The 13,497-nt window shown below is 31.8% G+C and overlaps 3 protein-coding genes across 4 annotated transcripts in view; all 3 read right to left on the bottom strand.

Annotated features, from left to right (window-relative positions):
* Window positions 1-4,713, bottom strand: part of LOC119612613 — a 5,235-nt gene extending 522 nt beyond the window's left edge. Inside the window, exons 1-7 of the mRNA XM_037968425.1 lie at window positions 4,171-4,713; window positions 3,943-4,105; window positions 3,628-3,880; window positions 2,929-3,088; window positions 2,552-2,675; window positions 1,413-2,045; window positions 1-1,075 (exon numbers count right to left, since the gene is read on the bottom strand). The exon at window positions 1-1,075 is cut by the window's left edge and continues 182 nt beyond it. Of these exons, the coding sequence (XP_037824353.1) occupies window positions 1-1,075; window positions 1,413-2,045; window positions 2,552-2,675; window positions 2,929-3,088; window positions 3,628-3,880; window positions 3,943-4,105; window positions 4,171-4,564 (2,802 nt within the window). The 5' untranslated portion in view covers window positions 4,565-4,713. The remainder of the gene's footprint in view (window positions 1,076-1,412; window positions 2,046-2,551; window positions 2,676-2,928; window positions 3,089-3,627; window positions 3,881-3,942; window positions 4,106-4,170) is intronic.
* A 1,711-nt stretch (window positions 4,714-6,424) lies between these two features.
* Window positions 6,425-11,021, bottom strand: LOC119612319. The gene is made up of 8 exons (XM_037968115.1): window positions 9,846-11,021; window positions 9,609-9,771; window positions 9,267-9,537; window positions 9,030-9,201; window positions 8,772-8,871; window positions 8,079-8,711; window positions 6,701-7,750; window positions 6,425-6,644 (listed from the first exon to the last, which is right to left on the bottom strand). Exons 1-8 carry the CDS (start codon window positions 10,120-10,122, stop codon window positions 6,587-6,589), a joined length of 2,724 nt encoding a protein of 907 aa, XP_037824043.1. The 5' UTR covers window positions 10,123-11,021; the 3' UTR covers window positions 6,425-6,586.
* Window positions 11,022-11,746: 725 nt separating this feature from the next.
* Window positions 11,747-13,459, bottom strand: LOC119612327 (triosephosphate isomerase). Of its 2 annotated transcripts, none has more exons than XM_037968124.1 (3): window positions 13,341-13,459; window positions 12,639-13,202; window positions 11,747-12,368 (listed from the first exon to the last, which is right to left on the bottom strand). In XM_037968124.1, the coding sequence occupies exons 2-3, from the start codon at window positions 13,173-13,175 to the stop codon at window positions 12,162-12,164; spliced, it is 744 nt and encodes a 247-aa protein (XP_037824052.1). In that variant the 5' UTR covers window positions 13,176-13,202; window positions 13,341-13,459; the 3' UTR covers window positions 11,747-12,161. The 2 variants fall into 2 exon arrangements, with proteins under 2 accessions (XP_037824052.1, XP_037824061.1); XM_037968133.1 differs by lacking the exon at window positions 13,341-13,459 and adding an exon at window positions 13,312-13,332.
* Window positions 13,460-13,497: the final 38 nt, after the last annotated feature.

The raw sequence follows: 13,497 nt of genomic DNA on the forward strand, positions 1-13,497 counted from the left end.
TCCTTTAAAACCCGCTGCGGTGTATCCTATACCTTTAGCAGCAACAGTTCTACCACCGACTAAAGTGTCTCCCACAACTTTACCTACGGCCCTAGGACCTCCACCTCCCTTTGCCAAAACACCACCACGCAACGCTCCACCTGCAGCAGACTTGGCCCCTTCACCTCCCTTTGCACAAACATTACCACGTAGCGCTCCAGCTGCAACAGATTTGGGCCCTTCCTTTCCCCCACCCCCCACAGTATCGGGTGCTTTACGTTCTCCCACCGCACATTGATACATTTGCATATATTTATTTGGCGGCTTAGGAAATAGAGGCTCTGGATTCCAATCTGATTCCGCATATTGAGTACCCACATTTACCAAATTTATTTTCTTAAGTTTCTCAGGTTTTATCACACCCACCGGTGGTGTTACACCAAAATCAAATTCTGCCTCACTTTCGCTAGTATCCGAGAGTACTAATGTATCACAACATGACTCCAGTTGTCGTGCACTACATTCCTTATTGCACTGATATTCTAATTTCTTTTTTTCCAAAAAACTTCTACAATAGCAATACATAATAGGTCTATGACAAGTACACTTTTTAAAACCCATTTCTTTTAAACACTTCTTTAGATTTCGTATTGCCTCCAATTGGGGATTTTTAACAATACGAAATTGTATAGGTTTCATATTTTCATAGGGGTCTGCTGAATCTTTTAAAATTTCAAGGGGTTTAAGCGGCCTCATGGTTATAATGTATTCTCCATTCTTTTTATGAATATATAAAGTGGGTTTTTGTACCAATTGGGTATTATCGGAAGAGATTTTGGTATTTTTCGATTTGGATGCTTTGCGGTAGGAGTATTGGGAAACAAGTAAAGTATCGGCCGGAAAATCCTTTAGAAAATATCTCATTAATTCTTTAATGGGTTTGCTTATAGCACCTGGTTTCCATTTGCCACGGTTTTGTGAATTCCAAAGCCAACCCATGTTAGGAGGAACATTTTTACGTCCAGCAAATCCATTAATACATGTTTTATGTGAGATTTGAGCAGTAACATTTGGTCGAACTAATTGATAGTCATACCTCGAAAAAAAAAATAAAAGTCAAAATCTTACTTTTTGACGTTTAACGAAATCTCTAAAATTTTGGTTTAATTCTGAATTTTATACGTAACACTCAAAGTCCTGATTTTTGTTTTATCGTAAAAAAATATCTTATATATAGAGCTATTTCAGATCCCATCTAATGTATGTATAACAATCTAATATATGACCTCATCGTTCTGAAACTGTTCGAAAGATACTCGTCAAAGTTTACAACACAACGACAACGAATTTACCAAACCAACTCACAGAAACAGTCAAATTTGTAAAACAATATTTCAGTTCTAAATATTGTAATATAAAAATATTGTACTTACAATCTACTTTTAACAGCCAATTCCGAAGCCGGCTTCAACGAACGCTTCTTTCGTTTTTTGCATTTTTTTGGTTTACTAACTTCTTTCTCCACTTCATTTTCTTCATTCTTAACCTCTTCTTTCTTTTCATTTTTTAATTTCGATTGTTTTTTCTCTTTATTCAGCTCCCTTTCACAACGTTCATCCGGTACAAATTCTTTCTTTTTTACATCTTCAATTTCATAGAGATCTTTTAATTCCGAAAATATTCTCGTCAAAAATGGTCGATTATCGCTGCTAGCACAATAAACTTCAGAAGATTTTGCTTCGACTACCCCATCGTTGTTCGTCATTGGTGGAGCTGGTTGAAAAATATGTTCACAAAGTTTTCGTATACGACAATGGGCACATGGTTTATTAGCGCCATATTTACAGGTACAACGACATTTTTGTTGTCCATTTAAATTTGTATCACTACTAGATGGATCGTTGTTGTTATGTAATTTATCTTGAAATTCATTTAGTATTTGATCAGCAGTCTGTGTATCATTGTAGAGTTTCTCTTCGAAATAGGGTTCAGGTTTGTAGCAACAATTTGGACAGGCAGCTAATTTTGGTAGAAATGTCATATTTTCTTTACAAAGTGGACAGTGTCTGGAAGGTAAAGGAGAAACAATTGACTAATTCTCACAGTATTAAGTATAATAACTAATTTATTTATTTATTGATTCAAAATTGAATATTGAAATACGTCTTACTATTGGGTTCTATGATGGACTGAAGTTTGGAAGAATTATATGTATATGTGTCGAAATTATAGTAATAATTTAATGGTAAACATTTCTTCCTTGAGTTAGGAACGAATCCTATTGACTTTAATTCAATTATATGCCCATAATTTATTCATTGTTCTATCAAGTTCTTTTGAGTTACAGAGATCTTCATTTCGAAAATCAGACAAGCACTTGTAGATCTTGTAATAATATTGGCATTGTAATGAAATTTGTTATACATAAATAGCGTAAGAAGATTCTCTATAGAGTGTTGGGTTTATTATGGACCGAGATCTATAGAGTTTAATATAGTTATTTGACATTTGAAGTGATTCTAATCCGATTGTACATATAATGAAATAACTTCAACATCAGTTGATTGCTTACCTTAAAGATTCCGGTTCATTTTCCACTATATCCGGTGGCGAATTTTTGTGGGCCATTTGTCTTATATTCTTTGCAGTAAAATCTCTATTATCTGATGGACAATATAATGGCATTCTATAAGAATCTGTAGAATAAGAACATTGTATAAATTTAATATAAATTTTAGATGGTTTAATAGGTGTTCAATATTTGGAGAGGGTAGAAACAAAGGCAACAATCTCTATATTTGTATTGCAAAAGATATTTATACTTTCTCTATTATTTAAGTTAATAAAGATTAAGAGCAATTTTAAATCCACTTTAAATAGCACTTTATTGGAAAATACTCAGGAAAGAACTGAGTTTGCTGCCATTGTTTATGCGACCATTATGTGTACCTGAACTCGAGGGAATTACATTAACCTTTAAGCAGCAGTCAGAAGGGAGTGTGTTAATTGCATCACCTTTTCCTCTATTTCGTTTCTCATTATCGGTATGTGTCCCCTTACCTTTAGTCATTACCGCATCAACTAGTTTTTGATAATGATTCGTTACTTCCTGGAAAAAATGGAAATATTGACAAAATTTACATATAGAGATAAAGTCATATATGTACATATGTGTGGCTGAATTGACAATCCTTTGTCGTTCGGTAAACTCCGAGTCGTTCCGATGCGAAGAACCGATTGACGTCGGAACGATGTGACTCTAACGACGTGATCACTGATGTGAGATTGTTTGCTGAATATTTGCCATCAAAATCTCATTTTCATGAAAATGAAGATAGCGACTACTGAATATGGTCCTCCGATATATCGAAAATTTAAGTATACTTCGAAATAAAACAAAATTATAGTACTTTGGATAAAACTCCAGAAAAAACTCCATTATTGCAATCCTTAGCTTTTAAGGATTGCAATAATGAAGTTTTTTTTCACGTCATTTAAACAAATTATTGTTTATATAATTTAATGTGTAAAAGTTTTCTATGTAAAAAATTGTTTTATTATTATTTTTTGCAAAAACGGACGAAATACAAAAATTACTTCTTTATAACCGAGGAACTATTAAAAATTTGTTCTTCTTTAAAACTTTACCTTAAGTTTTTGACAAGCCGGATCCAGAGAAGATAAAATATCAGTATTCGCCACATTTTGACTATTTACCGCTCGGAAATTAGACAAATCTAAACATTTTGGTATAAGCTCATGTTCAGAATCCGATGCCGGTATAATACCGACTTGAGAACAACAACAAGGATTATTATCTTCGCCCACTACAAACAGAATATCATTTGGATCAATTTCCTTATTAGCATTGCGACATTTGGCCTCAGGAGAAGTATCTTCCCTAAAAAAGTAATTTATTCTATGGTAATATGTAAATGTTTCATATTTTGTCGAACTACTTACTCATATTCCTTACATTTCGGTTGAAGACGTAGTATTACTTGTATAGTGCCAGTTTTGGCACCATCACATTCTTTAAGTTCAGTTTCAAAAGTATATGTCATTTCGCCAGCACATTCATCCAAGCCGGACAAAAATTCCTCTGGCCACTCCAAACTACCATAACCTAATTATGAAACAATAAACACAATTAATAAACTTCCTTAAATTTCTATGCCAAATTTAAGCAACCTATAACTGTTGCTCCTTCCGTTACTTTAAATCTTAAAGGATTTTTGCTTAAATCTGCCTTCAAATCTAATGGATTGGCAACAAATTCAAAACTGCGTTCTGCTTTAAAATCCAAAACATTTATACGACTTGAGGTAATAGAGATATTGTTGCCATTAAAAGTTGCATCTACTAATAATTTACTGGTTTCGTCTATGGTCTTGTTAGGTATATCCAGTCTTACTACTATGATATCAAATAAAAAACCTCTGCCATTCTTTATTGTATCTGCTGTATTTTTAACCGTATTTGCATCTGTAGCGTCTTTAGTAGCTGGTGCTTTAGTGCGACTCTTTTCGCAATCTGGATGTATTATTGTTTCTGCAACTGGGGCAGATTTGTCGTTTGTAGCCATTTATTAATATAAATTTCTATAAATAAGTATACAATCAATAATTTTGGTTCGCTGATTTGAAAAGGTATTTGAAGATCTGTAAAATTATTATTTAAGAAATATAACAATTTGTTCTGAGAAATTTACAAAAGAATTATTTCAATTTTAATAATTTATGACAAAAAGGAAAAATATTTTATGTTGACAGATCTAGTTATAGGGTATTGAAATTAACACAAATTTTTTAAAATGGATGATAAAAAATTTTAAATAATGACCGAATTTCAAGTAAGTTCCTTCCACAAAGTTCATTAGAAGTAATATTTGATCAAATTTAATAAATATAGTCTAGTCTATAGTCTAGTCTATAGTATAGTCTAGTCTATAGTCTAGTCTAGTCTATAGTATAGCCTATAGTCTAGTCTATAGTCTAGTCTAGTCTATAGTCTATAGTCTAGTCTATAGTCTAGTCTATAGTCTAGTCTATAGTCTAGTCTATAGTCTAGTCTATAGTCTAGTCTATAGTCTAGTCTATAGTCTAGTCTATAGTCTAGTCTATAGTCTAGTCTATAGTCTAGTCTATAGTCTAGTCTATAGTCTAGTCTATAGTCTAGTCTATAGTCTAGTCTGTAGTCTAGTCTATAGTCTAGTCTATAGTCTAGTCTATAGTCTAGTCTATAGTCTAGTCTATAGTCTAGTCTATAGTCTAGTCTATAGTCTAGTCTATAGTCTAGTCTATAGTCTAGTCTATAGTCTAGTCTATAGTCTAGTCTATAGTCTAGTCTATAGTCTAGTCTATAGTCTAGTCTATAGTCTAGTCTATAGTCTAGTCTATAGTCTAGTCTATAGTCTAGTCTATAGTCTAGTCTATAGTCTAGTCTATAGTCTAGTCTATAGTCTAGTCTATAGTCTAGTCTATAGTCTAGTCTATAGTCTAGTCTATAGTCTAGTCTATAGTCTAGTCTATAGTCTAGTCTATAGTCTAGTCTATAGTCTAGTCTATAGTCTAGTCTATAGTCTAGTCTATAGTCTAGTCTATAGTCTAGTCTATAGTCTAGTCTATAGTCTAGTCTATAGTCTAGTCTATAGTCTAGTCTATAGTCTAGTCTATAGTCTAGTCTATAGTCTAGTCTATAGTCTAGTCTATAGTCTAGTCTATAGTCTAGTCTATAGTCTAGTCTATAGTCTAGTCTATAGTCTAGTCTATAGTCTAGTCTATAGTCTAGTCTATAGTCTAGTCTATAGTCTAGTCTATAGTCTAGTCTATAGTCTAGTCTATAGTCTAGTCTATAGTCTAGTCTATAGTCTAGTCTATATCTAGTCTATAGTCTAGTCTATAGTCTAGTCTAGTCTATAGTCTAGTCTATAGTCTAGTCTATAGTCTAGTCTAGTCTATAGTCTAGTCTATAGTCTAGTCTATAGTCTAGTCTATAGTCTAGTCTATAGTCTAGTCTATAGTCTAGTCTATAGTCTAGTCTATAGTCTAGTCTATAGTCTAGTCTATAGTCTAGTCTGTAGTCTAGTCTATAGTCTAGTCTATAGTCTAGTCTATAGTCTAGTCTATAGTCTAGTCTATAGTCTAGTCTATAGTCTAGTCTATAGTCTAGTCTATAGTCTAGTCTATAGTCTAGTCTATAGTCTAGTCTATAGTCTAGTCTATAGTCTAGTCTATAGTCTAGTCTATAGTCTAGTCTATAGCAGTCTATAGTCTAGTCTATAGTCTAGTCTATAGTCTAGTCTATAGTCTGTTATAGTCTAGTCTATAGTCTAGTCTATAGTTCTATCAGTCTAAGAAGATGATTATTTTTAGAAAATTATAACTTTTTTGAATTTGATTAAATAGTCAAGAGATGATTACTTTTGAAAAAATTAACTTTTTTGATTATGATTAAGATTTTTATTACTTTAAATAAAGTTATTTTATACAATTTCCAGTAGCATTTTAAAACGAATTCATTTCAACATATACGATCATCACTTAAACACATTGTACTGCATGTTATTGGAATATAAGGAGCGCAAATATCAATTGGTTTGCCACGTCTATCCCCTTACATAGCAAAGGTGGTAGCGCTCCCTCAAAAGAGCCATTTTTTGTCTTCTATAAACAAATAAACAAATAACAGTATTTCATAATAGAAAATAAAAAACACATACTTTTTCTCAGCCAACTCCTCTGCAGTAGGTTTATTTGCAGCTTTAGCTGCTAAATATAAAGCCATACTAAATTTTCCATCAGGTCCTAAAAAGGCTCCTGGCCCTTTAAGAGCTCCACCTCTAACGCCTTTACCGAAGCCATGCTGTCCACCTTCTGGTATTAAACCACAAGGACCATATATACCCTCTGTGGGAACAGCTCCAGGTCTATAACCTTTACTGCCATAGGGTCCAAATGCTTTGCCAAATCGTTGCCCCACCGCGCAATTGTGTAATTTAAAATATTTGCCCAAAGGTTTTGAATGTTCTTCTTTTATCTTCCAATCATTTTCTTCATACTGAGTAGCAGAACTAACTTTTTTCCTTTTCTTTAAACATTTATTAGGTTGCAAGATACCAGCCGGTGGTGTAACACCAAAATCAAATTCAGTTTCACTATCTGTAGTATCTGACAATATTAGAGTATCTGTACAATTCGGTATTTGTCTGTTGTGACACTCCTTACAACACTGATATGCCAGTTTCTTTCTTTCCAAAAAGCTACGACAACAACAGCCCGATATTGGTTTGTGACAAATACATTTGGCAAAACCCAAGTCTTTTAAATATTGTTTAAGTTCGCGTTTCTCTAATAATAAAGGATTTTTGCTTATTTTAAATTGTATGGGTTTCATATTATTACAAGATTCTGAGCATTCATAATTTTTAAGGGGTCTTAGCGTTATATAGAAATCACCATTCTTTTTACATATATGCAGTGTAGGTTCTTTGGTATAATCCTTCTCTTCTTCTTTGTTTTCTTGACAATTTTCATTATCTTGCAAATCGAGGCACAATTGCATATTGTTGTTGTTAAGGAAATGTTGCATTAAAGTTTTAATAGGTTTTCGTATGGCACCTGGCCGCCATCCTCTTCGTAAACCATTAGTTTCGGCATTCCACAGCCAACCCATATTATGAGGAACATTTTTTCGTCCAGCAAAACCATTTAAACAAGTTTTATGTCCAATTTTAGTGCCCGGATATTGGCGGCGCTTATTGTAATCGAAACTATAAGGAAATACATATATTTTTTAGAAATTTTTTTAAATTCCATATTTTTCTTTAATAACAAGATTCTATTTATAAACAAGATTCTTTAAAATCCCTACTAGTAAATCTCTCTTTAAAGTTTAAAGTTTAAACTAAAAAGAATATTTTCTACGGTAATGGAACATTTTTCAAAATCTGCCTTCAGAAAGAAATTTGTTTATAAACATTTCTCTTTTAACTTTATTGAAAATTTCTCTTTTTTTGAAAATTTCTCTTTTTATACAAAATTCTCATCTTTGAAATATCTATTCCTAATTTCAATATAAAATTTTCCATTTTCACTTACATTTTACCTTTGCACGACTCATCTTCTTGGAAATTTTTTACCATAAACTTTTTACGTTCAGCCTCTAAATTTGCTTCCTTACTTGGCGGTCTACTTGATGGCTCATCTATTTTCTTTATATGTTTGGCTTCTTGTGTCTTATCCATAGGTGTCTTAACATTATGACTATGATCACCAATAATATTCTCATTTTTTGTTTTCTTTATATGGTAAAGATCTTTTAACTCTTGAAAAACTTTTGTTAAATATGGGCGACAGTCTGGACTGCTGGTTTTACAGATATTATACAAACCCGAAGATTTAGATACACATTTACCGCAGTCATCTTCAGCATTTTCAGGTGTTTTGAAAATATCTTCACAAAGTTTTTTAATACGGCAATGGGCACAAATTTTACCATTTTTACAAGTACAACGACATTTTTCAGCACCATCTATTAAAGAGGCATCACTTGGTTGTTCCATTGTTTGGTCAGCTGTCTTGTTGTTGGAAAATTCCTTAAGAATTTGATCGGCTGTTAGTTTGTCATCATAAGGCTTTTCAATGTTGTATGGTATGGGCTTAAAACCACATTTGGGACAAGCGGCAAATTTCGGCAACCAGGTGACATTCTCATGACAGAGGGGACAGTATCTGAATATATGGATGTTACATATAGAAGGATATTATTTGCTTGAATGTTTATGTTTTTACCTTTTAGTTGGTTTTTCATTTATGTCTTTCGTTTTGCATATCATACTTTTGCTCTCGGAAGCATATTCATCCGATATACATTGACAAGGATTGTAGGTATCTTAAAAGAAAACAAAATCCAGTTATTTAGAAGTTATTTCTTTATTTTCTTTAAAGTTACAAGTTTTTAAAATAAATTAGATTTCTATTAATGCTTTTTATTGTAACGACATGAGGATAATATACTATGTTGCCAACAATTATTACAATATTGTTTACCTGAACTACTACCAGAAGCAAATCTGCTATCAGATATACACTCTAAAGATTTATATGGCGATTTACTTATTTGCTCTTTTGTTTTATTTTGCGAACAAGTTGGACAGCTTTCAGAATCTTTAGTTTTCTCCAGTAAACTATCAATAATTTCTTGACATTGATTAACAGATTTCTTTAAAAGATAATAATAATAAATCTATAGTTTTTAATATTTAAATTTTAAAATAATAAATTTACCTTTGCTCTGCAGCAGTTCATCATATGCATATTATCTAAAATATCAGTATTAGGCAAAGTTTTACCATTTATATGACGAAAATTAGATAAATCTAAACAAGTAGCATTAGCAGATGATCCACTTTCAGAGGCTGGTATTACATCTACATCAGTGCAAGCAATTGAAGCATCTCTGTCATTACCCACCATAAAAAGTATATCATTTACGTTTATAACATTATCAGCTTGTTTGCATAAATTAAGTTTTTTAGGTTCCTGTGTTTGTTTTAGGCTAAAAAATGTAAATATGGAATATTTTTAATTTAATTGAATTGCCATTTTAGGTTTTATATAATAACTTACTCAAACTCATTACACTTTATTTGAAGTCGCACTAGAATTTCCATTTGCCCAACTTTTTCATTATTTTTCTTAATATCGGCCTCATCACAATGCGTCAATTCTCGACCACAATCTCCAGCAATACAATTTATAAAACTATCAGGCCATGGAAAACTACATGTTCCTATAGTAAGAGTATAAGATTACATGAATAGTGGGGTATCTATTGGCAAAACAGGAATTTTTTCAAAAACTTACCCACAGACTGTCCCTCATAGAACACTTCACATTCTAAAGGCTGTTTAAAAAGTTGCTCTTTTAAAACTGAGGGCTTTTCATTAAATTCGAAACCACGTTCTGCTTTAAATTCCGCTACATTAATACGACTTGATGTTACTTTTAGATTATCTTTAATAAATTTTACATCGACTCTTAATTTAGAGATTTCTTCAGTGCTTATATTCGTTAAATTAATGTGTACAATTGCAATGTCAAAAATAAATCCTAAACCGCCAGGAACTTTTGTGTTAAACATTTTCAAAAATTTTTCGGAATAGAATTTTTTAAAATATTGGAATTTATAGAAATAAATCAATTTAATAAATTCAAAATATTTGAAGTAATTTTAATAGCAATGTGATTTTGGTAAATTTAAAAATATCCCAGGCAAAAATTATTTAAAATTTGTACTACTGTAATTAAATACTTAAAGATAAAAAGGTCCGTTTGGAAAAAGTACCAACTCCTATTCATAATCGTTCTATGAGACGTTCTTATAGGATCTTACACTTTAAATGTTATGTTTATTTTGTATGTGCATTATTATAGAAAATCCAAAAGTACCATATAAAAAAACAAAAAAAGGACCAAAAAATGTTCTCATTCAATTTACTCCCTAAAAATGATCCCAAATCGCATAAAGCCTTCGTTTGTGGAACATTTTCAAACCGTGATTTCTTTAGATTTTCTTCAAAATTTGAAATTAACAGTTAGTAGTAGCATTATTTATTGAAAACATATTATGATTTAAGGCCCGAATAGACTACACAAGCGGCTTATCAAACATACTTTTTTCATTCGCACACACACTACACAAACATTGCCGCTTGTGTAGTTGTTTGGCATCAATCCAATTTGTCCAAGATTTTGTATGAAAAAAAAACAAAATAAAGTTTTCAAGTTTTGTGAGACGTAGATCTCCTTTTTATTAAAAACCAAAAGATTACCTCGTAGAAGGTTTGCAGGTTTTTATATAAAAGATAAAGTGCACGTAGTGCTTGTCGTAGACAACATCAATATCTTAAGACTGTGTAGAACGAACTTAATTTGGTGGCAAACAATATTTAAGTACCGTTAACGGTTTACTCGTTAGAATCTTCCAGCAAAGATGTATAAAATTGGCATTAGATTCTAACGTTGTTAAAAATAGTATTATTCATTAAAAGGAGCAATTACCAAAATGCAGCTCGCAACAAAACTCGCTTAAACAGTAGTCTATTTGGGCCTTTAGGTATATCCATTTTTAAAAAAATCAAAACCAAATTGTACATTTTCTTCTTCTTTCCTGTGAACTCTATTCAATTAAATTATGAACTAATAGGGCAACATGTAAAAGTATGGGAATGGTGAAGGTAATCATATTGCTAATGGATAGACATTGTCTAATTTTAACGCTGCACATGTAATTTAAATGTTACCCTACAAAAAAATACAATAAAAAGTGAAAAGGCTAATAAGCAAAAATAAAAACAAAAGTTAAAAGTATCTACTTGTTTTTTGGCATGCGGAAATCTGAACAGATGTTTCATTAACAACATACATAAAAGTTCACTCGAGTATTTTAAGCAACAACAAAATAATTGCAATGTTTTCCTATTATTAAAAACATGCCAATTGTTTTAAAGTTCATTGCAATGAAAATAATCTTTTGAAAGATTCTGAAAGGAAAATTACACAAAAAAATAAATATCAAATAGCTTCTTATCACAAATTCAATAAAAATAATTACTCAACAACACCTTTTGCCGCACCATAATAAAGACGATATCAGAAACTATAAACTGGCAAAAGTTAAGAGCACAACTGACCTTTGCTTATACACTATTAAATAATACTAAATATTAAAATATTTTTTTTTTGTATACAACTAAAAAGAGGGATGTGTTTTTTATTTTATTTATAAGTATTTCATTAAATTATAAAATGTTTCAAAAACAACATAGTTGCTTGTTTTTCTTCTCCCGGTTTTTGGTGGTACATATTGGATTGTTTTATGGTTTAAAATAAAAATTACAATAATTTATGGTTTAAGCCCAAAAAAATAAATAACAAACATTTAGCAATAATTTAAAAAAAAAACTAAATTGCTTTCTAAAATACACATTTTAACATTATAAATTTAAAACGATTTCTTTGTAACATCAATATATCTTTTGAGTATATGTTTAATGCAAAAATTTTATAATGATAATTTTGTTTGATAACCATAACGTTGTGTTAAGAAAACAATTTTTGTATGGGCAGTATAAAATGCTGCTTCTCTAGATGTTTGAACACTAGCGCTATAAACTAAATTTACTTTCTGGCATTGATGATTTCAACGAATTCGGGTTTCAAAGAGGCACCGCCTACCAAGAAACCATCAATATCGGGTTGAGAAGCCAATTCTTTGCAGTTGGCAGCAGTTACAGAGCCACCGTATTGAATGCGTAGAGAATCGGAGACCTCCTTGGAAATGTTTTCAGCCAACCATTTGCGCAAGTAGGCGTGAACTTCTTGGGCCTAAAAATTAAAGAGAGGAAGAGAAATTAAAATTATATTTCAAATACATACAGAATAAATATGTTTAGTATAAATTTTCCAGATATAAATGAAATATTTAGACATTAACTATTATCTTTTGAATATTTCAAAATTGATTTGAACTATTACATCAGATGGAAAAGAAATCTAACTTTAAAAAAAAGTTAAAATAAAATATAGATACATACTAACTGCTGCAGATCTATACAATTTTTCTACTTAAACTTTTTTTCTTAACAAATTCCTTACCTGTTGGGGAGTGGCGGTTTTGCCAGTACCAATAGCCCAGACGGGTTCGTAGGCTACAACAACGTTGGTCCAGTCCTTAACGGTCTTGGCATAAGCGGCCATTTGGCTGGCAACAACTTGTTCAGTTTTACCAGCTTCACGTTCTTCCAAGGTCTCGCCAATGCAGGCAATAACTTTAAGACCTTCAGCCAAAGCATGGGCAGCCTTCTCGGCAATCAATTCATCGGGTTCACCGAAGACATGACGGCGTTCAGAGTGGCCCAAGATAACCCAGTTGGCACCAACATCCTTCAACATAGCGGGTGAAACTTCACCGGTGAAGGCACCCTTGGGAACCTTGTAACAGTTCTGGGCAGAAATGTTGAACTTGGCAGGGAACAATTCACGGGCATAGGACAAATAGATGAAGGGGCAGCCCAAAACGATTTCGGTGTTATCATCCAAAGTGGCACCGGTCAAGGTCTTGGCGATTTCAGCAATGGATTGCTTATCACCGTTCATCTTCCAGTTACCACCAACACAGAATTTGCGAGTCATTTTGTTTGTTTTCTTACACTTGCAATTCTATAAAAGAAATAGTTAATATATTAAAATATCTAAACAATTTACTATTAAATTATTATAAAAACTTTTCAAACTTGTTTTTATTAAAAGAAAATCCTTTTTCACTTTCTTTTTCACAACCAAATTTCTTTTTAGTACCTTCTCCGATGAAAATCGTTTAATGAATAACCTTAGTATGACCTTGTAGTTAGTTAAGAAGTACAAAACATTTTTTAACTTAACAGTTTACTGTTAACTCACTACTAAAAACAATTTAATGTTAGAGATAAGAATTGGCGTTTTGCCGGTATTTGTC

This window comes from Lucilia sericata, unplaced genomic scaffold (genome assembly GCF_015586225.1).
Source record: "Lucilia sericata isolate MDLA Ls3-8-SP2 unplaced genomic scaffold, ASM1558622v1 Contig000034F_arrow, whole genome shotgun sequence".
Lineage (NCBI taxonomy): Eukaryota > Metazoa > Arthropoda > Insecta > Diptera > Calliphoridae > Lucilia > Lucilia sericata.

Excerpts from the sequence above, each read along its gene's own strand:
- LOC119612319 (XM_037968115.1), bottom strand. The coding sequence starts at position 10,122 with ATGTTTAACACAAAAGTTCCTGGCGGTTTAGGATTTATTTTTGACATT. Across the intron at positions 9,202-9,266 it reads TGAACTGCTGCAGAGCAAAG|AAATCTGTTAATCAATGTCA; the intron begins GTAAATTTATTA and ends TATCTTTTAAAG. Across the intron at positions 6,645-6,700 it reads GAGGAGTTGGCTGAGAAAAA|AAGACAAAAAATGGCTCTTT; the intron begins GTATGTGTTTTT and ends ATTTGTTTATAG.
- LOC119612327 (XM_037968124.1), bottom strand. The coding sequence starts at position 13,175 with ATGACTCGCAAATTCTGTGTTGGTGGTAACTGGAAGATGAACGGTGAT. Across the intron at positions 12,369-12,638 it reads AAACCGCCACTCCCCAACAG|GCCCAAGAAGTTCACGCCTA; the intron begins GTAAGGAATTTG and ends TTTAATTTTTAG.